Source organism: Nilaparvata lugens, chromosome X (genome assembly GCF_014356525.2).
Source record: "Nilaparvata lugens isolate BPH chromosome X, ASM1435652v1, whole genome shotgun sequence".
Lineage (NCBI taxonomy): Eukaryota > Metazoa > Arthropoda > Insecta > Hemiptera > Delphacidae > Nilaparvata > Nilaparvata lugens.
Genome location: NC_052518.1, coordinates 21346255 through 21374168, shown reverse-complemented (window position 1 = coordinate 21374168; position 27914 = coordinate 21346255). Strand labels below are relative to the sequence as shown.

Here is a 27914-nt window from a genome sequence, read left to right as displayed (position 1 = left end):
AAAACACACAAGGGTTATTCCTGGATCCTCTCTCAACCGTGACTCATTGAATCATGTAACCCATTCATACAGAAATATTCATTCCAAATTATATTACTATACTTATATAAGTGAACATTTATTGCGATAGGGTGGGCATATCTATCTATAAAAAGTAAGTTGTTAGTTGAGTAAACTGCTTAGTAATGGTCTATCCACTTACTAGACTTATCTAAAAACTGATCAGTTATTGTCGGGTCTTTTTTGATTTGAATGTGTGTTATGTGGATATTCCAGTGACGTACTAACTTTTAACAGCAAGAGCAAAGCATGAATTTACAGTAGTGAGTTCGCTGATCCATAAGGCCTACCAAGGAACTGCTATGCTAATATTGTCAAATAATCCAATACTCCACAATAGCATAATGGAGAACTCAAGTAAAAAAAATCAAACAAAAAGCATCATGTACAATTTTCATTGTTGAATAGAAGAAATATTTCTAAAACGTTGATAATGTGCTTTACTGGGTGATGCCAGCCAGCTTCAGTGGTATAAGTAGATCTTATATTGTAAATAGGAGTTATGGAATACCCCTCGAGAAAAGGGGGTCTAAGAATTTAGAACTCAGAATTTTTAAAATTAATATTCTCATTATAGAAAACACGAATACTTGGCAAATTTCACACTGACATTTTTTATATCTTTTATCATATTTTAACAAATTGTGTTATCAAATAGGGGAATTAGACGGAAGCAACAAGTGGAAAAAGTGGCAGCTCTCTGTTTTTAGTTACTGCTTTACTATGGTAAATAAGTTGAAAGCTACCCTCTTCTCTTGTGTTATTAGCCTCGTCAGCTAGCAGTAGTTGGCGCCTATGGTCATATTATACAATATGACTTTATAAAATACAAAATATTTTATTCAAAAAATGTTTTTCATAATTCTCCAAGAAAGGCTGTAACTCAAATTTAGATTATTTAAAAAAAAGCGCTCTTCCATACAACTTATTATGAGGGATGCCTGAGAGGAAGTCTAGTGACAATTTTCATCATATCTATATCATTTGCATTGTTGTAATCTGTTAACACAAAAATTAAAGCGTAGGAAATAATGTGAGTGTGTGTGTGCGCTTATACAAGGAGCCGCAGGTGGATCGGTTGGTCTTAAAATTCTTGTCAAACTGTCAATTTTAGAGTTATTGGATTGAAATGTAGTGCAAAACGTGTAGTTACAATGAAAGTTCATTAACAAAAAAATATTTCAGTTGATTTTTAAAATTACGTCCATCACATACTCTCCTTTTCGAGTGACGAGTTGTTGGTGTCGGTTTTTACCCGCTCAAGCACATCATCATGGTGATCACACACTACGGTATCATACGGTATGGTGAATATTGGTTACAAAAATACGGGGCAACTGCACATACCGCTAGGATATCAATGCAAGCTTTACGCGCTCGGTTCCTTGCCCATTTGATTTCCTGTGATGAAGATTTCAATAATTGGCCCCCTCGGTCACCGGACCTCACGGTATATGACGTTTTCTTATGGTCCTATTTAGAAGCAAGGTTCTACATGAACAAACCCCAGACCATTCAAGAGTTTAAGGCCAAGTGATGTGTTTGAGCGGCAGTGCCGAACATTAAGACCGACTCCAAGAATGCTTTGCTGAAGAAGGAGGGCATTTGATGGATGTTATTTCTGAAAACTAACTTGAATAATTCTCTGTTAATGAACTTTCATTGTAATTACACGTTATGCACTTTATTTCGATCCAATACTTTTGAAATTGATAGTTTGTCAAGAATTTTGTAACCCACTATTTATCTGTGCCATTCTGTACAAACAAGTAGGCCTACATAAGGTTAAAAATGGCTCAGTCTGAGACAAATTCTAGAGACTTATTTGCATTGTTATGGTTCAAAGGCACGTACTACATAAAACAAGAAATATGTTTTGCTTTGTGTGGTCTATACACACGTATGAATCTATTTTAAGAATTCTGACGATCTACAATCTCAACTGTACATTATGTCGAGATATCGTGGGAGAATATCGTTGTAAATTAATTAACCAACGTCTTTGGAATTCCCTGTATGGTCATTCAGCAACACGTAAATTACAAGGAACAGCTGTGTTTAGCCTACAAATATATATACACGTTATGTAAATTACGTCAATCTCGTTTAATGATAAACACTACTCTTATCCTCTTCACTCTTCACAAGGAAATTAATTTACTTACATCTAATCATTAGAAAGTTTTCTCTTGAACTGAACTCGAATTCCTAATATTCTAAAGACGCTGCTACAAATTGAAATTTCAAATATATTGATATTTTTTGGAATATTTAATTATTGAAGTAGAAAATTTTATTTCAGATTCTTCAGGACAGTGATGCTACAAGACAGATGGAAATAAAAATGTTTTTATTGACTAGCAAAGTTCAGTTTGGTTTAGTTTAGAAAGCTGTATAATCGAGCAGAGCTCGCAAAGCATGTGACAAATCAGAATTTTATAATCTTTCATTCAAGAAAGCAAATACCAAGAAAGTACATTTCGGCCTTGTCACGACACAATATTACAAGTTGAATTTAAATTATTAATATAAGTTACAGTAAGAAATCACAGGTTAGTAATTACAAGTTATACTGAGCGTGATTTCATGAAATTCAAATAATTATTGAAAAACTCGCCCCTAAATATGAGCATAATACACATCATTATCACAAACCGAACGACAGGGCCGGCCCCAGGGGTGGGCGGACCGGGCGGCCGCCCAGGGCGGCAGATTTTGGGGCGGCAAATTTTAAAGAATGGAAAATTTAAAAATACGAATAAATAATAAATTCATAATATTAAATGTGAATAGTAGAATTATAAAAGAAACTTTTCCAAACTCCAGCTAATGAAGACTTTTCTAAGATCAACAATGTCCAGGAACGGCTGAGTGGTCAAGCAAACATAAAATAGCTCAGTCCCTAGATCTTGAAGAATCTGTGAAGGAATTTTCCCACGCAAAGGTTAGACGAGTTCTACTTAATTAAACAGGTGTGTTAAACAAACTTGTGTTGTAGAAATTGTAGTTTTAATAATTACTTAGCAAGTTAAGTAGGCCTAATACACTTTCGCAGTCTAGTCTTCAGGCTGTGAAAAGGAAAAAATAAACTTTCTATTGGTGATATTTTTCAAAGTTTTCCGATTTGTATATTATGAAGCTATCAAAATGAAAAAGTTTTATTGGGAAAACCTATTCTTCCCGATCATTTTTTTTTTACCTTTTTGAGATATGAGCCCCTAAAATTTACATTTTTGGGACAGAACATTTCAAATTCGGTAAGAGACGAATCCATGAGGTATAAAGGATAAATTCTTCATGGTATTGTTGATCGAATGAAACAAGAAAATTTTGAAAATCTAAACGCCCCAACTAAAAACAAAATGACTGTTCTGTGTGTAACCATCCAGCAGTGCGGCCTCAGGTTAAAGAATAACATGCTCTAAAGACATGTTTCGAATAATTACTTTAATGACTCTGTTTTGAATAATTGTGCTGTCTTCGGTGTTCAGAATTAATTTATTTTTAGTAAATTATTTATTTTGCAGTTGGAAAATTATCTATATAAATACAATGCCACAACGCGCTTCCTCAGTCTTGCATCCAGCCTTTCATGAGATGTATTAACTATTTGGCGGTACGAAGTTCGCCGGGCCAGCTAGTCAATGAATAAAAATAACGGAGCGAAGCTTGGTGCCCCCATACTATTCGTTTAAATGTCGAATATTGGAGCTTCGCTCGTTATTTTCATTTATTGATAAACAGAACACAATTCTCTAAAATATAAGTCAGCTTATGATTTTCGGGGATGCGATATTTTGATTTTCCACAGAATCACTTGCTCATTTTTTACTATCCACAGACGACGAAAGTCTCAGGTGTTTTAGCCAAGGATGAATTATCCTTTTAATGTAGTTCAGCGAGTTTTCCCAAGGATGAGACCTAGTGCAATCGATTTTTATATCATAAACCTACTATGTTCCAAATTTCGTGAAAATCGTTAGTGCCGTTTTCGAGATCCGTTGAACATAAATAACCAGATATAAAAATACAGAAATTGCTCGCTAATATAATAGAATAAATTGTAACTTAAACAGCTGATAACCTTCGGGTAAATTTTTAAGTCGGCTTATAAAAATATAAATATCTGCAACCGAAAACATAGAACAGTTTATGAAAAAAAAAATTAATGTGCAATTTACACTTATGACTCCTAGTACATAATTATTTAGAGTTTACTGAGACTCTTTGGTACGAATTGCGCGATCGCATCACAGCGGAGACACAATAGTTAGGCGATCGCTCAAGGAAGGGGTGGAACCCGGGATTAACAATTAGACGGGAAACTTGTGAGGGGGCGGCGGTTGCCGATCTCGCCCAGGGCGGCAAAGTCCCTAGGGCCGTGCCTGCCGAACGATAATGTATAACTTGTAAGAAATGGAAAAATGATTAATATACCACGCAAATAAAAAGTTAGGCTATACAAAAGGTAAAAAGATATAGGCAACAGTGGACATAACACAACGACTGATTGCCAACTTGAGAACTGTGCAATAGCATTGCATTCGAATCAAATCAATTTTGTGCATAAAACAATAATCATTGATAAAATACTAAATAAACTTGTACGTCGACATGGAGTCTCATTAAACTAAATCCACTCCTCTTATAAATTTCTGTCAGTCTACAAACGTAATAATAGCCTATAAGATGAATGGATTATTATATCTAATATAAAATATGACATGTGAATATAATAACAGTAATAATATGTAATTACTAGCCGACAGGCTCGCTTCGCTCGTCTTATCCATCTAGCCAGGGCGCTCCGGCCCCTGGACCCAACGAAGGCTAGCGCACTACCAGAACTGAGCTATTCGTCCATCCAATTATGAGTTATGAAAACGCAGTTGTCTCTAATTAGATAAGAGAAATAGCCTACCAACCCATTGTAAAAATTATTATCTCTCACATTGTATTACACTCTGTCACAACCTATAGATTGCAATCCAGTCTGTCCAGTCCTCCACGAGTGCACTCCTGCTGTGCCATAGCTATCTATGATAAGCGTATGAAGCGTATGCAACTATGTTCATTCTATTATTATGTAGATGCTCAATTAGCAGTTAAGACTCTGGTCTTTGTGCTTTGCATCACACTTTTGGAACATTTTTACTGGTGACATTTTCTGAATTTCTATTTGGATACTACCAAGTTACCAAAATGTAAGAAATTTCTGAGGAGAAACTTTTATTATTTTAACATTTTTGAGAACAAAGCACCTGAAGTTGAAAGTTGAAATATTCAGGCTATCCATTCCGAATTATCTTTGATACTATATCATCAAATGTGAAGACAAAACTTATAACACACGGTACGATGTGTTCGTTTTGTTACTTTGGAGTTCGATATTAGGATGGAAAAGATATGAAACGGCACCTGAAGTTACTGCTATCAATTCATATAATCTATTATATTCCATTGTGGAAAATAATAATTTTTTGATCGTTTGTGCTTGAGTACATTCAAAATTATATTGATTTTTCGAGAAATGGAAAAGATCAAATATTTACATATTCTTCAATCAAGTCAATCGCATGTATAGTAGATAATGTGTACGCTCTATTAATTTTATAATCAAATTTCCTAACGATGTATTTTGTCTCATTATTTTAAACTGAATTATAATGTTGTTATCCTCTCTACTACCCTCAATACTTGGGTGAAGGGAGAAAACATAGTGGAGTAAGCTTCAAGTTTGAAAGGGTTGAATGTAATGCAAATGCATGTAATTAAATGGTGGCGAATAGTGGAGCGGTATGTTTCGACTTATTCAAGTCTGCCTGCGATACAACACTATCTTTGCCAGTGATTTAACACTCACAAGCTTGTAGCTACCTTCGCCGCTCCACTGTGTTTCCACAGGAGGACCAATGTGTTTAATTAGGTTCCAAGGTGAGGTTGAGGTATTCATGCATCAATAGAACAACATAGAACTGCACAGTGCATAAGTATGATAAATATTAGGTGGGTGTTTATAGCTCCTACTTTATATGAGTAGCCTGCCTATTATTATTTTTCTCCAGTAGGATATAGTAAATATGTCCATTGTCTATATCTGAATGGAGGATCATGTTTTTTCTACAGTGAGAATAGATAGTACAAAATAGATAGCATCAATGCTTTCCATTCGTCCAATGCTGACAGTGTCAAGTGAATCTCACTATAACTCCTGCTGATTGCTGATGACTGAAATAAATATTGTCCTGACAGTAAATTCAATAAGCCTAGGCCAAATTACCTTGTACATCCATCACGGATACTATTGCAATCTACTATACTACTATAAACCAGTTTTTGCTACTACACATTGTGTAGAAATCGTAAACACTCACGCACCCGCTTGCTTCTCAACAATAATAATGAGAACGTAATTACTATTGTTGGTAAAAGATCATCGGTGTGTGTAGGTGTAATACATTGCTACCAGCAATTTTGGCGGTCCGAATAACTTTTGTTTGCTGGATGATGGTCACATGAGCTTTCCACTTGTAATCAGATGAGATGATAGCATGAATAAGCTTGATAGACCATAGATTGATAGGATTCGAACCCACGAAACAGTTTATCAGAGTTTGATATTCGAGTTTTAAGCTATTCAGTCGAAGTCGCGTTCAATCTGTGTTGAATCAAAGGCCACAAAAATCTCAATTCCATTTTCCATTTCAATCCCAAAGAAGAAATCGACATAGGAAGAAATCTTTAAAAAATGGAGAAAATATAAAATAGAAATCATAATTATATTTTTATAACTAAACAATAAACATAACAACTGAAAATATTCATGATGATAATCGATTATTTGCTAGTATGAGGTAATCGGGGTCTTCCCATGAAGTTTTGTTTTCCCTGTACAGTAGGCCTATATCCAAGATAGGAAAATCCTAATTTGCTATGTGCTTGAGAATAATTGTTTTTCTGAAAAAATATAAAAGAACATAACAATGATTATAATGAAAAACAATGTTCGTTGTTTTCTGCGAGGATCTTAGTAGAATCAAAATATTATTATGTTCAGCAGAGCAGTGAAATCTAGTTTTGGGTGACAATCAGTTTGTTCTTTAGTTCTTCTGTTGAATAGATTATTCCTTCTAGGATAAATAAATAATTTGAATATTTGATCATGTACAACAAAGAAGGCTACTATACTCAAGTAAAGGCACAACAGACTCATTCCCAACACTGTCCCTCTTCCAATTTATAAAGTATTGTTCTTCCTCTTCCAATAGTATACAGTCAAAATGCTAGACTATTTCAAATCTATGTCGTTTTTTTCAAATTTACTTTCCTATTCACGCTTTAAAGCATAGGAGAAACAATATGGGTTTGGAATTATATAAGAAATTCTTTAAAGGTCACGTGAAGTTTCAAGAACCTGAGCTAATTTGTTTCACCGAATACACAGTAGCCTATAGTGCTCAACTACGACATAGTTAAAGAAAATTATTGACTTTTCGGCTCATAAATGTTTCATTTGAAGCTGATACACAAAATTTACTCTCAATAGATGTGAGAAATGATGGGAAAAGAAGAAAATTCTTCGAATATCTGTGAGAAAGTTGCAATTATAGGAGCTCCTTGATTTTTGTGTGTAGGAATGTGTGTAATAACTATTTGAGAGCATGAACTGGTGAATGACGGCTATTTTTAGCGCACAAGGACTATGCTTTGTGGTTCGACTGATCATATAGGATGAATATTTTGTAATCGAATGATTGGACGGGGAGAGAGGTGGTATCCCACACCTGAGCATCAATCGCCTTCACATTTAATCAAGGTGAACTGTTAATGCTAAGGATCTGCCCATTTCTCGGACGTCTCAAGTGAGAGTGAGACAACCGATAGGAACTTGCAGAGATGAACAGAGCTGGCAGGATAATAATTTATAGGCGCTTGTGCCAAAAATAGTCAATTATTAATGCCGATGATAGATGGAGCTAAATGACTTGGGCAGCCGTGACGTGTACCGTAGCGAAATATTTGAAATATCTTATAGCTGGCTGTTTCAGACTGTTTTACTATTCAATTGCATTCATATCGACTAGCTAGTGTTGAACAATTAATGTTTATATAGCCAAATGATAGGAATATGGACTACAAGCGTTTAAATTAATATAATATGTACTTCTCCTCAACCTTTTCAACAATAAAACTTATTCTCACTGGATGGAGATCACATATGAGTACTCTTTTGTGCGTGGATAGTGATATTATTGGAAATGTTTGATAGAATTCAGATTCCCGATAAATATTATCTTGATCGACATTAGGTGGGCCTACTTCCGAGAATAACCTATGTGGAATTTACCATCAGAAATGTATAAAATTATGAAAATATCAATTAAAAAGTATTATAATAGTATATTTCGCACCTAGGGCGGAAAATGCGTGTTTGCCGGCTTGAGACGAAGTCAAGAACTTTGAGAGCCGGCAATGCATTTCTTTCCGAGTTGCGAACGCTATTTTTTGCCAAAAAATAAAAACTTGATGAACTGAAAACTTGACTAAATGAATACTTGACGTATTGAAAACTTGATGAACTGAACATTTGATAAACTGCAAACTTTTCGAAATCAGCACTTGAGAACTGAAAACTTGACATTCTGAATACTAGCACTATAAAATTCAACAAACAAAAAACTTGAAGTACTGAATACTCGACGAACACGAATATTGACAAGCTGATAACTTGATAAACTAAAATCTTGACTAATTGAAAACTTGTTAAAATATGAATGTACTGAATTATGACAAAAATGAACATAGGAAAGTGACAATTTGAAATTTGCATTATTGGGCAATATCAGCTGTTATTCAGGGCTATTTCCATTCTGGCTCTAGGGTAGTAAAGAAAACATTTTCAGGCCTTCAGTTGATCACGTCGGAATAGTATATTTCGCACCTAGGGCCGAAAATGAGACTTTTCCGGCTCAAAATCGGTTTTCAAGAAAATAAAAGAAAAGATTGAGAGCCGGAAACACATTTTTGCCCATGGTGCGAACGCTATTTATTGCCACACAAAAAATAAAACAATATAAATAAATAAACAATTGAATAAAAAAAATATATATATATAATAGATGGAATTAAATAGAGAATGCATTTATTCAAATGCTAATTAATATATAATTATTATTTAACAAAAATCCTAAATAAATGCTGCAAATCACCCTGAAGACCTCTGCTACTGCCGCAGCAGATCATTCTCTATTTAATTCCATCTGTAACTGGTTGGCCGCTGTGGCTTTGTATAAAATGAGCACTGCTATCCAGATATTGTCAGTTTGGTGTAAGGGTAAGCATTCCTGACTGGCAGTTGGGAGGTGCTGGTTTCGATTCCCGGGCTGGCAACTAATTTTTGGATAGTAGTTCTCATCGAATTTCCATCTAGCTGTTAGCCCTGTTGCCAATGTCTGCAGTAGCAGAGGTCTTCGGGGTGATTTGCAGCATTTATTTAGGATTTTCGTTAAATAATAATTATATATATATATATATATATAATATATATATATATATTATATATATATATAATATTGTATTATTTTAATACAATAGTATAATTAGTATAGTTTTAGTTATATATATATAGCAAGAAAGCAAGACTGGAAGGCCATAGCTCTAGCAAATCTGAGGTAATCTGAATATCAGGATTTTTTTTTTCATTTTCAGTGAATACAATTACAAATCATATAAATATGATCGGGAAAGAACAATAGGCAAACTATTCTGTTCCCAAATTTTGATAATAAATAACATGTCCGAAAAAATAGGTTGGTTTTAAATTATCCACTAGGTTTAGTGGTAAACGCAGTACTTAAGCTGGGTGGATTTCAATTTGTCAATTTGTCTAAATAACCTAAAATATTATGTTCAATTATGTTTTAATGTGGGAGGTTGAGTTCATACTTTTTTATTCTTTCAAATGGCAATAAGATGATATTATTATGAATGTTTTGATTCTTGAATAATAAACACAAATAATTTTTTGGATCAGCTGTTTTAGCGCACTTGAAATTTGGACAATCTGGATGTCAACAATGCTTGTTATCGGAAGTTGAGGTTAGAAGTTCTATCCTACTCTGAAAATCGAATTTGAATAGTTTATAATGTATCTTATTTGTATTTCATTCATCCAAATAGAATGATAGTATCTTTTTGCAAAATACTTTATTCAATCCTAGTTGCATCAACTGATTCCGTTTCATAAACTATTTTGTAAAAACGTACACATCAAATCAGAATCAGCTGACTTCAAGGTTATTTTACAGCCCTAGGGCCGTAAAACTTTTACCGGCCTGGTCAGAAAACAATCACTTTCGGCCTCCATATGACGCACGAAAACCAGCTCATTACATCCAGGTGGGGCGAAAACTGATTTATTTCCACCTCCATAATATGAGGACCGATAACAGCTCATTACGTTCTAGTGTGGCGAAATAGTTATTTGTATATCTAGAGTGAAAAGTACGACTTTTTCTCCCTGTGGGAAAAAGTTTGAAGCCCGAGGCGAAGCCGAGGGCAGCAATTTTCCTGAGGGAGAAAAAGTATTTTTTGCTCGTGATGTACACAACATTTTTCCTCCATCTACATTTTTTTATAGAAACTGCAAATAAAATTATTCTAATAATTTACGTATTGGTGACAATGATTCCTAACAACATAACCTAAATCTAAAACCTAAAAACCGGTCGTCTGATTGGCACTGCCGATTGCGCTATCTATCAGCAAAAGTTGTAACAATTACATCAGCTGAGCAGCTACCAAAAATGGCTGACTCCAGATCACGCGGTTCAGATTCGAATTGCAGATCAAAAATATTTGTTGGCTGGTATTTTGAATAGAATAAAATATTTTAAAAATTGTATAAATTTTTATTGTCTACTAATATTTAATATAATAATTATCATACAAACATATATTTCATGAGTTAATCAAATTTCTGGTTGTGGTATTGAATTCAGTTGACTCAATGACAGACACCTCTATTATGCTATCTCATCTGAGCTTAGACCTTCTAACCTATTACAATGTAAGTTTCAAGATAGAGATGCTCCCCATGTTATTTAAATGGAGTCACTTTTACTCCCTAGGGAGTTTTTCTGTTTTTTACTACCGAGAGCGAAAAAGTGACACTTTAGTATTAGGTTTCAGGGAGTAAAGTAGGTACTTTAGACAGTAGGTGGAGGAAAAATAGTTTTATATAAATCTTCGGTGTTCATAAAAGTTTTTTAGATAATAAAATAATAATTAGAATAGGTAAATGTATGATCAAGTCATAAATCTGTACTACTTATAGAATAATGATATTGTAATAAGAAAAATCCAACTAATTGGCAACCATGAGAGAGTTTATGATTTAACTGAATCCTTGTTGTTGGGAGTTTGTCCAATCAACCCATGTTTGGTACCAACTACTGAGTTTATTCAATTTTTTGATGAATGAAGATCAATTCTGAACTATTTCCCCAATGATACCAAACATTCATACAGCTGAGCTTGAAGTGTTGTGGGTTCGAATCACGTCGGACGCATGGTTGTTTTTCATCTCATACTACCCACGCTCCAGTAGTTTGTCAATCATTCAGCAACAAAAATTCTCCAGTTAATATGAAAATTCCCCATTTTCCAGTTCGATTATTTGTGCGCAGGCACAAGACGGAAAAATTCCTTGTTCCAGGATATAAGGAAGAACTACGGTATTATTATTATTTCGAAGAATTTGTGCTGAACAATAACAATAATAATAAGGAGGCGATCGACCGCATTTTTCAAGCACGGAAAAGACCAGTTCCAACTTCAACTCAAACTAATGACGACAAACAGTCACGTATAGAATTCTCGTTGCGTCATTTTAACTGCTACTACTACAACTACAAATTGCATCCATGAATGAATGGTGTGTGTGAGTGTGTCAGTCAGTTAAGACAAGCGTCTTCATAAAATACGATATAATATCGGAAACTGTTTTAGAGTTGAATTACATAAGTTGGAGCGCTTTAGTCAGTCAACCAGAGACCAGACGACCTCGCTGTCTGTGATACTGCATGGAGATTACAGTGTATTCTAGGCCTATTATGGAGACTGGCTGTCTCTCACATCTCAGAGCACAGCTGGGATTCTGCTCGGAGATCAGCAGATGATTTCTACAGACTCAGCTAGACGCTGGAGGCTATAGACTGTAAAGTAAGACTCACTTCAATCTGTCAGCATTCTTTGAATGAGTAGCTGACGGTGTACCATGAGTGCCGTTCATCATAAGTGTTATTCGTCATTAAAGATAGATGAATTAAATAATAATTATTTATAATTTATTATAGTATACAATATGAAATTATATATAATTACATAAAAAAATATTCCTAGTATAGAGATACATCCCACAGGAGTGTCCAAGGATCCCACTCTGAAGGCATACAACTTTTCAAATATAATCGACTAAAATCTGAATAGCTAAATAATAACGGTGACTAATGATAAATATAATTTAATCTGATCCACCGGGAAGGGATTTTCAACTCTTATAATAGTGAAACTGCCTACTTAATTTTGGGATCATTATTTTTCTTGGGGAATTTAGATTTTTGAGGAGGAGGTATGATTTTTGTGGGGAACAAAATGTATCAGGCAAGATTTTATTTTTGGGGCAGCATGAATTTTCCAGTGGAATTTACAAAATTTTGATTTTTTGATAAAGTATATTTGAACCAAAAGATAAGGGGAAATTAAAAAATACAATACAATCCATATAATGAATATTTATTCCGACTGTTCCATATTGTAATCATTATAATAGGATTCAATATTGAATAATAGTGTTTTCACATACTTCATAGTTATTGAAACTTAGTGATTTTTCTGCATGATTTTGATACTTGTTCGGTTCGTCTATCTTTGACTGTAGATAACAGTGATTTATTAATTTTTATACTCCTTTCTTTATTCTCTCTTTATATTAGAAGCCTCCAACTTAAGGGCCTCGCTAGCTCTCTCGGCAATTGTTCTTTCTATCATCTTCCCGATAGAGTTTTTTAACATTTCTGGTAAACCGCTTCTTCTCATTCACCTGATCATTTCTAGTCAATAAGTCATTGTTGCATTTTGTGTTGCATTTTGTTATGTCGACTTGAGTGTTCAATCTTTGTGTGTTCCTGTGTCCTTTAAAATCTTTTGACGAATATCCTGCATCTCTATACAATGGGAATAAATATTATCTTTTTCTATAGAATAAGGACAAGAGAGAGATAATAATAATAGTAATAATAGAAAAATATACGGCGCCAAGTAAAGAAAATGTTATAAGTGCAATAAAGTAATAACTGGTCGACAAGAGATCCTACAATGTGAAACTTGTACAAGACAGCATGCACTCTGTTTAGAAATAAGTGAAGAAGAATTGAACTTCTTCAAAGACTCTGGCTTTAATGTTCATGCATGCATGAATTAAAAGTCGCTGATAGTAAATGACAATACACCCATACGGCCGCTAGTTGCTGTTCAATTATTGTCAAGTCGCAATTTCAACCCAGGCTCAAATTCAAATGACGATGTCCCAATGGACAATTTAAAAGAGTATACAATTTTAAATATGCTTGGGGATTTGGAAACTTCTATAGCTCAAAAGTTCCGTTGCTAAAGAGAAGACAAATGTCTCTCTGATTTGTAACCTTTCTTCAGAAGTAGCAGCGTTGAGGTTGGAAATTTCTTCATTAATAGAGAAAAACTTAAAATTAAGATTTTAATAATTATATGGTTTGCTAAATAACGATGTTAATGTGATCTCGAAATTATACAACGTGTCTCCCATCCCAGAAATAAGTCCATGGCAAAATTCAAATCATTGCTGGTGAATAATCATGTGCCTGCTCCTCCCACCCCCTATCCTCATTGAGTCAGCTTAGCAGGACAAGCAAAACAAAACGATCTACCTCCCAAAATTTCTGAACCTTGTTCTATTGTGGCTAAAAAACCAAGACAAAGGAAAAGAAGTCCGCAGAGCAATGTAAGCAAAACATTGACGCTTTAAAATGTCTTAGCAAACCACACTTTGTCGATAAAAAGAGCTAAAAGCCTGTTCAAATTGGATCAAGAAAGGATACAAATATAACCACTAGAATTAGAAATAAGGCATTGTTCGCTCGTCGTTTTCCCCTGATTCATCATATAATGATATTGAACGTCTTGTTCTATATCAACAGGGTTTTCTTCTAAAACTCCAATCAACATTCCCAGACTCTACAGCTGTTCTCATGTACTTGTCTCTGAAATGTATTCCTTGAAGTTTGTAAGCCTGATGCCTGGCCTGAAGGAGCTATAATCTCACCATTCTACGGGAAACTAATAATTCCTACTGTGAGCGTGTTGGCGGAAAAACTAGTGTGAATTCAATGGAGAGCTCGCAATGAAGGACGTGAATATATTTCATCAGAATGTTAAGAACAAAGTTAATGGAATTTCTTACTTCAGTTGTTAGTAATGATTTTGATATTGTGGCTGTAATTATATCCTGGCTAGGTGATCAACATAATAGCTCAAATTTCTTTCCACCTGATTACAATGTGTTCAGAGCAAGAAGACAACTGGGAGTTATGAGATGAATTGGAAAATATTTCAGGGATCCCTGCACAATGAAGACACTCTCCTTTTTCCGATGTCATCTGGAGTATACTTCTAATATTATTTGGAAAAGAGAAAAACTAAGCACATCTAAGAAAATTGAATCTGTTCAAAGAAGACTTGTGCATCTTGCATAAAAAATTTATTATGCCAGATATAGAGGAACTCTCTTTAAGACAATTCTGCTAGTCCGTGAGTTTTGAATTTCTGAAATGGAGAAGAACCAAATTTGATGCTATGCTCTTATATAATATTGTCTTAATGGGCACGTGCAGGGGTTCCCACAGCATGTTTTGATGTCGCAAGTTGCGACATGAGGCTGAATTTTGGGGGGGGATTTTTGGAAGAAACTAGGGAAAATGGAGGGGATTTTTCAATATACAGTTTTTAAGTACCTAAATGGATACCAAATTTTAAGAATTTTGGGGGGGAATTTTGCGACATGGACCATTGGGGGGATGGGCACCCCTGGGCACGTGAATGCTGGTGATCGTGGAGTTGGAGTCGTTGTTCCTCCACGAAATTTGAGACACTAATATCAATTCGCTTTCCTAAAAGAAGGTGTATACATTTCCTTTGGCAATAAATTATCCAATCAAAATTACTTCTGTGAAGCACCCAACATTTTCAAGAGGAAAAGTCGTTCAATGCATTATACCAAGGCCATGTGCTGTTCAATTGCACGAAAATGCCTAAGCATACTTACCAGATACTTGGCGCCATGTGGTGGAACGGGTTTGCTGTAAGGGGAGATGTGGAGGCCAACTATTACTATTCATTATTAATATGTATTTGATTCAATTCATATCATTCGATGGTTTTAAATTTCTCACAAAATCATGCCCCCCCCAAAAAAAATCAAAATCCTTACGAAATCATGTCCCCAAAAAATCTTGATGGAGCAAACTGCGTCATTGATTTAAGTGTAGATGACATGTTGATTTCATTTTTAAAAAGAAATTAGATTGGAAGTTGACCTCATGAAACAACATTACAAGGATAATGAGCGGAAAAGTTGAGGAGAAAGAGCAGAAATTCCATTTATTAGTATAATGGTGTTTCAGATATGCCTAATAGCTTTATCGTCATGAATGGAGAATCATGAATATAACTAAGATATCTGGTTCTCGAAATAAACAGAATTTGCATCAAGGAGTGATGGAGCATAAACAGAAGAAAAGAGAGTGCACCAGTACTGGTACTTGTAAAATTTAACTCTTTGCCAATTAAATATCAACTCTTAAATTTAACTCATTTAATTTAATTAAAATTAACTCTTTGCCAATTGGTTTTGTGGAAGAAATTAAGACCACTTCAAAAATGTCCAAATCAAGAAGGATTTGACCCAAGAGACCAAAGCAATAAGAAGGGACTTATTCGCACATTTGATGAAATTGAAAAATAAGGAAAAAAATTTCATGATAAGAGAAAATCTCAAAGTACAAGTTGGCTAAGCGGGCAAGAAGTGAAGAGTCATCTCCGAAAAAGCAGCAACAGGACTATGAGAATTTCCATGGTGAACAGCTTGTAAAAAAAAAGTGTGGAATAACGGAACATAGAAAGTTTCCTCACTAAAATCAGCTATAGGAATGGAAAAGTCAGTAAGGCTGAAGTCAAAGAGTCTCAAAGAGGCAGGCAGTTCAGAGACATATATATAGATTGCGATGGGAAAGGTTTTGAGAAATCAGAAGAAGGAAATTATGGAAGCGACGGAAACTCGAGTAATCAATCATAGCAAACCAATGGAAAAGTTGAATCCGAAAATAACACAATATTAGTCCATTATATCACAAAATCAGGACAGTCAGTCATCGTTTAACTAAATCACAGAAAATCACAAATACTATTCTGGAATATCAATCGATCAACCCTCAAGTATCTTATTGTTTACTGTCTGTGGTAACTTCGAAACAGATGAAACGCTGGATGACATCTTTCTACTTTCTGAACTACTGTATTTTTAGTTTTTTTTTTACAAATATATCTGTGTCCTCTAGGTTGTCTGAATTACACATTGGCTTATGCCAAGTAATGAGACTAAGTTCTTTTGAACTATTCGATTAATGTATCATGGACTGTTGCCATATGATTAATTGTGCTATATTGGAGTGATTATGATGAGCAGAAGAAAGAAACAGTAAATTCTGTATTAATTTTGTTGGTTTTTGCTTTTAAATGGCAATATGCTGGTATTATGAGAAATATATTATAAATAATATCAATCGATTAATTACGATACGGTATTGACTGAACTTTCTCAAAGCAGCGGGAACTTGACGAACGGAGATTTCGACTGAGACCCTCCCAAGCAGCTGTTTCGTGATCGATCAATTGGAATCATGATGAAGTGAAGGTCCCCGAACAGGACTAGAAACAATTATTTTTTGAAATCACATTATCCAATCACAAATACAGAACCGGCACCTAGCTCGTGCATTCAGTAACGATCACTTGACGAGTTATTCTCAGTTTAACCTTATCTTTTTTTTGTTTTGAAATGGACGTAGAAATTCTTTGTGGATTATCAAAGATTATTCTATATCGGTCGGTTGGCAGCCTTGAACTGCTGTGTAAAATAGTCTTCAGATCGTGTTCGTGGAAAAATCGAAAATTCGAGTGACAAAGTTTTGTTCATGTCGTTTTTCTGAGCAGGTAAACTAATTCTAGTTTGCAGTGTGTCCAGTGTACAGATAATAACATTTTTTGGATAATTAGTAACAGAGTTCAGTCATTCAAAAGTGTACAAGTATCAGTTTTCTAGGTTAAATTGAACGATTTAGAGAAAGATACACTCGCACGTTGAAGTAAGGAAGATGGACTTTGATCAACTTGCATCAAACTTCAAAAATTAAATTTACCGCGCAGGCAATACAGGGAAATAATAGGATAAAGCAACAATAATAATAGTCAAAAGCAGAGTACGAAGTTGGAAGAAGAAGAAAAAGAATCTGAACACCTGAACTGCCTTTCGGCTTCTTATCTACCGTGACCTAGGCTACAGAATTCTCTGATAAGTTCCATTCATCACCACAGCAACGATAAATCAGATTCTCCTTAGAGGTGTCAGTATTGTAATCTTTGTTCGTTCATTCCATATCGTTTGTCAGTGTTTGTCATTTCCATTGTATTGTAGCTGTCAAATTAAATCAACCACACAATGAATAATATTGAGGAAAAAATATACCAAATATTGGGAAAATTGAAGAAACTTGATGAGTTGGACAATAAGGTCGACACATTGAATAGTAACTTTCAAAAGGAAATAAATGAGATTAAAAAGGAAATTAACCACATGAAACAGAAAAATTTGAAAAATGTCATGCTTAACGAAGAAAAAGACAGAAAATTCAACTTGTTGCTTTTTGGAGTAAAAAATAAGGAATTTTTTGCTATGAATCAAGAAGTGATAAAAATTTTGCAAAATGTAGTCCCTGATTGCCGGAAGTTATATTAGAGAATTATGGAGAACAAACAAAAATAAGGGAGGATCGCCTGTAATTGTAAAGTTGAATTCGATGGTAGTGAAAAACAATATATTGAGAGCAAAGAGAAAACTGCAAGAATCAGAAGAGCTCAAAAATGTTCAGATAAAAGAGGATTTCTCTCGTGAGAGCAGGGCAATCAGGAAGCAATTATTCCCGCACCTTGTAAAATTGAAAGCAGAAGGTAGAAGGGTAACCATGATAGGGGAGAAGTTAAAGGTGGATGGGACGCTTCTATCCCTGGAAGAATTGGACAGACAAGAGTTTAACTCCGGAAAACGAGCGAGAAGTGAAGAGGCATCACCACGGCCACAAGGAGGAAGGAAAAATTCTCAGGATCGCCAGTCTAAAAAGAAGGGAAGGAAATTCAGTGGGAATAACAGCCTAGAGAGATTCCTCATAAAAAATGATGAAAAAAGGAAAGAGGAGGATCGTCTGAGCGAGCAATCAGATGCAAATCACGATGGTAGTTCAAGATTAGATCAAACAGGCAGTCAGAATGAATAGGAAAAAATGGAAACTAGGCCGCCAACCAACAAGACGGACAGGAAAATGGATTGTGATTCGGATGAAATTAGAAGCAGTTTTTCCCCAGGACGGTTGGTCACCGTGGGGAAGTACGACCAAAACCCCCAGGATTAATTATAGGAACTCTAAATGTTCGCACTCTAAGGACAGAAGAAAGACTTTGTGAATTGGAAGAAGCGCTAGGAGAAACAAGTATAGATGTTCTAGGAGTATCTGAAGTGAGAAGGAACTATGAAAAAATCTTACAAAGAAAGAGTGGATATATTTTCTACCATTTTGGAGAAACTCAAGGCCAAAAAGGAGTTGGATTTATAATCAAAGAAAAATTAAAATCAAGAATAATTGAATTTAAAGGCATAACAGAAAGACTCGCTGTTCTAAGAATAAGAATAGGTTGTACTAAGATATTAAGCTTATATCAAGTTTACTCTCCGACTGCAGAAGCTGAGGAAGAAGAGCGTGAGGCGTTCTACGAGCAATTTTCAACAGCAATCAGACATGAAAAAAATAACTGGATATGAAGCATAAAAACATAAAAATGCAAGAGAAAAGTTAGAATATAATTTATTATGCAAATTAGCAAGATGCCATATTCGCAAGGATTTACAGCAATATGAAAATAATATAATAAACCAAATTCTAGAAACTGAAGGCTCTACAAGGAAAATCAAGAAAAAACTTTCAAATGGTGTGGAATGGAATACGGGTTTGAAAGACAAAAGAGGCTGGAAGAGAGAAGGCATCATTGAGAAAGCATCTATGTATTATGAGGAGTTATTCAAAAGTTCGAATGGTTTAGATACATATGCTACGGTCACAGCTGCACAAGAAGAATTACCCGATTTCCATGAACAAGAATTGTCTGATATTATAAAGGGATTGAAAAATAATAAGATGGCTGGAATAGATAATATTTCTAATGAGATGATAAAAGCTATCTCGGCAAACATTTTGAGAGCGCTTGTTGATTGTTTCAATAAAATACTAAAAGAGCAACTGGTTCCATACCAGTGGAAATTAGCAGATATAATTCTTCTATTCAAAAAAGGTGACATTTATAACATAAATAACTATCGCCCAATAAGTATTACATCATGCATTGGAAAGTTATTTATGAAAGCCATGACAAATCGTATTCAGCCAATCCTTATAATTCATCAACCAAATGAGCAAGCTGGTTTCAGAAGAGGATTCTCAACAGTTGATAATTTACATAATAAACCAATTGATCGAAAAGTGTTCTGAATATCGATTTGAGATTTATATGGCCTTTATAGATTATAAGAAAGCTTTTGACAGTTTGAATCATGGCTTTTTGTTCAAGTCTCTTCGTGAGCAGGGAGTCCCTGAAGTCTATTTGAATATTCTCAAGAATTATTATGAGAGTAGTGCTGCGAGAATTCGTCTTGAGAGAGCAGGAAGGTATTTCAAACTGAGTAGAGGAGTCAAGCAGGGCGATCCCTTATCACCGATTTTCTTCAATTCAGCTCTCCAAGAGGTGTTCAAACAGCTGGAATGGGAAAGAAGAGGTATCTCAATAAGAGGGGAGCACCTGAGCCACCTGAGATTTGCCGATGACGTGGTGTTGATAGGAAAGTCACTACAGGAACTGAAAAATATGATATCAGAGCTGGCAGAGGCAAGTAAGAAAGCTGGGCTTGAAATCAGTCCTGAAAAGACCAACCTCAACAAATGCGGCCCCAGGAATAATTGAGCTGGATGGAAAGGCTTTGAGTTGGACGCAGGAAGTAGTCTATCTTGGTCAGTGTTTCTCATTCGATAAAAGAGAGGAAAAAGAGCTTAAACGAAGACGAACAGCTGCCTGGAACAAGTTCTGGTCGCTCAAATGCATCATGAAAAATAAAGAAGTCAGCTTATCATCCAAAACCAAAGTTCTTAGATCGTGTGTGTTCCCCACTCTTACGTACGGCGCACAAACCTGGGCCTGTAGAGCTAGCACTGTAGACTCTATTCGTAAAACCCAACTGGCTATGGAAAGAAGCATTCTAAACATTCCCGTATGCAAAGAATTCGCACTTCAACCATCAAGAGCAAAATCAAGTTGGAAGACGTCATTGTAACTATAAGAAGACTGAAGTGGAAATGGGCAGGACACGTTTCGCGACTACAAGACGGAAGATGGACGAAGAAAGTGACTGAATGGGAGCCATCGTGGAGGAAGAGGTACGTCGGCCGGCCAAGAGTGAGATGGAAGGATGACATCGTCGGAGTAGCAGGAATCAACTGGATGGTAGCAGCCAGAGATCGACAGAGATGGATCAACCTGGGGGAGGCCTATGCTCGGTGACGGGCTTAGTTTCCAAAACAAAACAAAACATGAAAAAGACTATTGATTGTTTCAAATGAAATTGATTTCAAAAATATTTTGAAGTACTTCAGTAATGTAACTTATGTGTGTTTTGGACAAAAATAAAGGCTTTATTTATTTATTTATTTAAATAAAGTGTTAGCCTTATTATACTCGGTGTATTCAATAGCTTCCTAATGTATTCATGTTTACAAACCTACATACAAATACTTGTAGTACATATATTTTACAATTTTTACATGATCCGGGTTCTATTTTTAATATATAGGTACATAATATATAGAAAACGAGTGTGACACTCCACAATTAGCTACAAGGTTACCAGCAATTATTGTATACTTAAATCTCTGAAAGAAATTGACTATGAAGCCAACTATACTTGGGCCATACAAATGAGTAGGCTAACCAAAACAAGTATGAAGTACGGTATATTTGCAATGAGGAAAATCGGGTAGTTTCACAATAAAAAAGAGAGCGAATTACTATGTAGGCCTATATAATATAATATTATAAATCCTAGCAGGTAACCCGTGATTCGCAAGGGTCTGTTAAAAGCACAAATAGATTGAATTTGGTTTTATAGTTCCATGCTGATATTAGAAGTATTTAATTGTAATAATTTACAATAGAGAAACTATTTGATTGAGCTTTTATCTTACGAAAACTTTGTATAACTGAATAAATCTGTTTTAATTATGAAAATAATAATTAAAAATGGAAATAGGTCTATAACCATCCTCGGTAAATTAAGAATCGTTACGTAAAATTTCAAGATAATCAGTTCAGTAGTTCAGACGAGATAATGAGTCAAAAATGTATTTCTATCCCGTACATGTATAAGCCAATTCCTTCATTTATACCGGGTGACCCAGAATAACGGGAACTTTTAAATACGCCATAAAACAAAAGTGGGAAGGGCGAAAATGATTTTATTAAAACTAATGTAAAGTTCAAGACTTGCCATTTGAGAATTATTAATAACATCTATCACTTTTTGACAACTATTTCATTAAGATGATTCCTCCTGCATGAATACACTCTTTATAGTCTGTGTAAAATAAGTTGAGATTTGGCCCTCCATCCGAAGGAATTACAGGGTAGCCAATTCGTGAAAAATTGCAACTTTCTCAAATTTCCAATCCAACGTCAGAATTGGATGTAGAATATCATCCCCGATATCCTAGTAGTGCTAAAAATGTTTCAGGGTTGAAGGATTAGAAGGAAATTTAACTTTTATGATTAAATTGGAAACATCGCAAAGATTTGTTTTTCTTTTGAATATCACTTCTCTTGAAATCATGGGGCGTCGTAATGCGTGTTAGATTTATATCAACTTGAATTTATCAACAGGGAGAATGTTTCCTTTCTATTAGTGTCTGGATCATTTTTATACGACTTATAGTTACTTTTTAATTAATGATTATGTTCGTCAATGTCGAGACATTTCGAGCGGAATACATGCAATTTTTGACATGCTGGAAACTTTTTTGTCTCGAAAGATAAGTGGGTGGTGAAAGCGAAAAAGTTTCTCAGAGATAATTGAAATTATTTTTCAATTGTCAAAAGTAGTCGCAAAAGTAACATGCAGCCAAAGTTAGTGTATGCTAAAGGCTGGGAATTTACAAGATATTTGAGTGAATTATTTCAAACGCAAGCAGCTGATTGCCTCTAGAAAGGCTGTAATGAAACGCTGCTTGGATTATCCGTGGCGAGGTTGTCATTTTCACTATTTATAATCATGTGGCTTGCAATTGCTGAATTTTTCAATCGTTCTGTATTTTGTTTTTGTTGATCCCAGCTATTGATAGCATAACGGTGGCACACCATTCAGCCGCTATCCTTGACTTTGAAACTCCTGAGAGGCCAAAATACGTTATTCCGAGTATGTTTGACAATTGGAAAAGTAATTTCAATTATTTTTGAGAAACTCTCTCGCTTTCACCACCTACTTATCTTTTGAAACAAAAAAGTTTCTAGCATGTCGAAGAATTCATGTTTTCTGCTCGAAATGTCTCGACATTGACGATTATAATCATTAATTAAAAAATAACTATAGGTCGGATAAGAATGATTCAGACGCCAATAGAAAAGAGACATTCTTCCCGTTAATTTGATATAAAATTATTACGCATTACGACGCCCCATGATTTTAAGAGAAGTGATATTTAAAAGCAAAACAAATCTTTGCGATGTTTCCAGTTTTATCATAAAAGTTATATTTCCTTTAATCCTTCAACCCAGAAACTTTTTTAGCACTACTAGGATATGGGATATGATATTCTACATCCAATTCTGACGTTGAATCGGAAATTTGAGAAAGTTGCAATTTTACACGATTTGGCAACCCTGTAATTTCTTCGGATGGAGGGCCAAGTCTCAACTTATTTTACACAGACTATAAATCTGTGTTCAGATTCCTGAACGATTGCTGCAACATTTCAACTGGGATATTGTTAATTTCATTCTGATTTGAGATAGCTTCACAAACAGAAAATCGCAGGTGGACAGATTCATGAGACCAGGAAACGCAACCTAATCGTGAGATTACACATATACCAAACAATACTCACTCGCACAGTTGCCATCAACTGCCGTGAAGTGTGGATTTCGCTCACATTTGATCAATAATTTTGAATTATATAAAAATTAAAACAAATTCAAAATGAAATCCAATATATCTCAATGTCCCAGATGAGATATTGCAGCGATCAAATAGGAATCAACACAACAGATTTGAACAATGTTCAGGAGGAAGCCATTTAAATGAAGTCATTATCAAAAAATGATATTAATAATTCTCAGCAAATGGCAAGGCCTAAACTTTACATTAGTTTAAATAAAACCATTTTCGCCCTTCCCACTTTTGTTTTATGGCGTTTTTGAAAGTTGCCGTTATTCTGGGTCACCCGTTATATAGTATAAATTTCTGTTCCTTCACTTTGAACCACCCCCTACACCATCACAAATCGCCCAGAAACTGTACGGCAACCTACTCTAGTTGACATATGATATAATAATGTGTGATACAGCATTAAAACATTGCTATTTTTCGGCATTATTTGCATTGATTTAACTTATAGATGATCAATTCAATGTCGTTTGGGTCCTATAGGCTACATTATAATGATTATATTTTCAATTTTGCAGAGGATTTTTTATAAATAGTAGCACACTGTAATGTTTTATAGCGTATGATGCCGACATGAGCTTTTAGTTTGTGCGTGATGACTTGAGATTATCAAACATCCGTCCCTACCGACGGTATTCGAACCCACGACCAGGTAGCGTGCATGCTGGAGGGTGCAACGCCTATCGTCTCAGCTAACCTGGCCGGCAAATTGTAATAGAATCCACATTCATAATTAGTATGTAATTAATACACTTCAAATGACTGAATGCACATGCGTAATGTTCCAAAACTAAGTCATCTCCTATTTACGCGGGCTTTATTTGCACGTTTGAGAAAAATCCGTTGATTTGCTTAAAATTAGTAATAGTAAATAAGTGAAAATGAATAATCCAAACAGTTTTGTCAAGAAAAAAAAAACAAACAAAACAAAAAAAGCTATTATTAAGTTTTGCTAAATTTCCATTTTTACTTTCCTTGCCCTATTGCCATAGGTAAGGAAAGTATTGCTTTCCGAAAAAAATTATGGTACCCAATTTCTAAATTTCTACACGTTTCAAGATCCCCTGAGTCCAAAAGAGTGGTTTTTGGGTATTGGTCTGTATTGTGTGTGTGTGTGTGTGTGTGTGTGTGTGTGTGTGTGTGTGTGTGTGTGTATGTGCGTCTGTGAACACGATATCTCATCTCCCAATTAACGGAATGACTTGAAATTTGGAACTTAAGGTCCTTACACTATAAGATCCGACACGAACAATTTCGATCAAATGCAATTCAAGATGGCAGCTAAAATGGCGAAAATGTTGTCAAAAACAGGGTTTTTCGCGATTTTCTCGAAAATGGCTCCAACGATTTTGATAAAATTCATACCTAAAATAGTCATTGATAAGCTATATCAACTGCCACAAGTCCCATATCTGTAAAAATTTCAGGAGCTCCGCCCCATCTATGCAAAGTTTGATTTTAGATTTCCAATTATCAGGTCTCCGATATAAATTGAACGAAAAATTTCGAGTGGAAAAGATTGAGTATGAAAATCTCTTCAATTAATGTCAAGTAACATTGTCACCTAAAATTGAAAATAAGCTTGAAATTTGAGAAAATGTGATTATTCAATTGCAAACTGTTGGCAACTGTTGATTCTATTAAACCATTCACTATGAAGAGATAGCAGATCTCGTGTGTATCCAGCGTTATTGTCCTGTCACCAGTTGGCTCAGATCTTTGAATAGTAGACTTGAGATGCGCGGGAACACTAGCGTCAGGTGATAAATTTTCATAACGGCAAGGAAAGTTGTGTGATTGCGCCACACCAGATTTTTTAGACCATTATTTTCAGATTACAAATGAGACTCACGCATACAGAGTTAGTCAAAATTATAGAAACAGCTTAATTTTTCAGAAAAGAATATTATGATCACCCCGACACATATTGTTATAGTGGGGTATCATAATTAGAACTAAGTTTAGTATTAGCAACTTTTGTATGTATAATATAATAATTATATATATATATAATATATATATATATATATATATATATATATATATATGTTTTGTCAGTAAACTCTTCTGGTTGCAATTCATTGGCAATCAGAGAAATTATTATTATTATTCTCTTTTTCACGCAGTTGCGGATAGCTTATGCGAAGAGGGGCAAAATTTATGCAACCTCTTGGCATTATTTTCTATTATTGATAAAGTATTTTACCAAGTATGTTGGAGCGTTATTATTATTTCTGTTAAGTACAAGGATAATATGACAGTGAGTTCGATTAGTGATCCTATTTTAATTTAAAACTACTTTACTGTGGCATCAAAATTTCGGTCCGCAATTCAAGTTCATTTTAGAAATGGGAATGTGGTCATATTATGTGATACATGCTTTCAATACAGAATTTCGAGAGAAAATGGATTGAGAAAACCGCACATCGATATCTCAAACTAGTTCAAAGATATTCACTTTCAAAGATACTAGTAGGCTAGATCATAAAAAAATTAAATAAATGAGTACATTGAAAATCTTTAATAATTTTAAACTATCAAATTATGTTTCATAAGTTATAAAACATTCATAGTAAGTAGTAACATCTACTCACATCTTCAACACTTTGAACAGAAAAATTTCATTTTCAAATTCCTAATTTAAAATTATTTATTTCATTTTCATATGTTTTATTAGTATCTTTGAATGTGAATATCTTTTCAATGGTTGAAGATATCGACTTGCGGTTTTCGATGTGCGCCATTAATTTTGTCTTGAAATTCTGAATCGAAGTCATGTATAACACGACCACCTTCCAATTTACAAAATGAACTTGAGTTCAATATGGCGTATCTAAGATGACAGATCTAAGTCAATTTTGAAGCCAACAGAAGAGTAGTTGTTTCATTCAAAAAGGATCCCCAATCGAATCTAATGTCAAATTATCCTTGTAACAGAAATATCTAGTTGTTTCCATAATTTGCACCATCACTGTATAATGGGAACGCTAACCTTGCTTTGCAACAAACCCATGTGAAGTGAAGCAATATTCCGGCCTCATCGCAGTCAGTGTCATTAGTTCTGCTCAAGTGAAAACATTATTTTTTTCTAAATGATGGTTAAGCATACGAGATTGAAACTGTGCACCATCATTTATAACAACTGGACAAAGCTACAAAAAAATTATGATAATTTTTCAAATGCATAAAACATTCAATATAAAAAACCGTTTCAATAGTCATGATTATGGTGGTGTGGATAAAAAGAAAATATATATATTATATTGATAAAAAAAATAAAAACTTGTAAAACTTTATGCATAAAAATTCCTTGTTAACAATATTGAACACTAAACAATGATTTCCTGAATATTCACAAATACATTAATTGAGTTCAAATAATTTTATCATATTATATGAGTGTAGCAGACCACTAGAAGTCATCTAGAGTAGTGTCGTTATCACAGTATAGTTACAAGTAGAAAGACAATTTTCCAATTCAATTTATAGACATTCATTAAAATTGTACAAAATAAACGTTTTAATATGTTCTTGAAACAAAATATAAATAATAATAATAATGTTATTATTGAAATTAAAATTCGTTGTATCGCCATAAAATATACATCAATATTATACAATATACATAGAATACAAGGTACTAACGGTCGATATAACTTGTGTGCCGGTAACAAGTACAATGACTGAATACATAATATATAATATACAGGGTGTTTACGAACTGCCTACCAATACTGTAGGGCATTGTTCCTGGGTAACAAAGATATCTAAATATCATATTTAAATTCTCCGCAAGTCTTCAGTTACTCACACAGCGGCCATTTTGCTTTTTTCACTTATCATTTTTTTCCAAATAATGGTTGAACATACGAAATTGAAAGTGTGCACAATCATTTATAACAACTGGATAAAGCTACAAAAAAATTATGATAGTTTTTCAAATGCATAAAACAAAATGGCGGCCATTTAAAATTGTGTTTCTCAAATAACTCAGCAACGGATGGTTTTCAAAAACTTTACAAGAATAACTTTTTTTAGTAAATTCAATTACCTAACGATTGGTACCTGACTTTCTAAGATTGGACCAATATAAACTGAGATATGACCGTCTTAGTGATAGGTGACCACTGAAAGTTTCTTGCAGTGCAAACCAAGGCATGCTAATAGAGTCGCCTCAATGATGCAACACTATTTATTTGTATTGCTTGTTAATAGCAAGCGATTTTAGGTCATT

The 27914-nt window shown here is 34.5% G+C and overlaps 1 protein-coding gene across 2 annotated transcripts in view; it reads right to left on the bottom strand.

The window, feature by feature from the left end:
• Positions 1–27914, bottom strand: part of LOC111047796 (toll-like receptor 3) — a 150955-nt gene that overhangs the window by 38244 nt on the left and 84797 nt on the right. The window contains exon 15 of one of the 2 annotated variants that reach the window (XM_039442988.1): positions 6883–7017. The exons of the other annotated variant lie outside the window; for it this stretch is intronic. Within the exon in view, the coding sequence (XP_039298922.1) occupies positions 6898–7017 (120 nt within the window). The 3' untranslated portion in view covers positions 6883–6897. Of the gene's footprint in view, positions 1–6882; positions 7018–27914 lie in introns of those variants that run through there. 2 annotated transcript variants of the gene reach the window in all.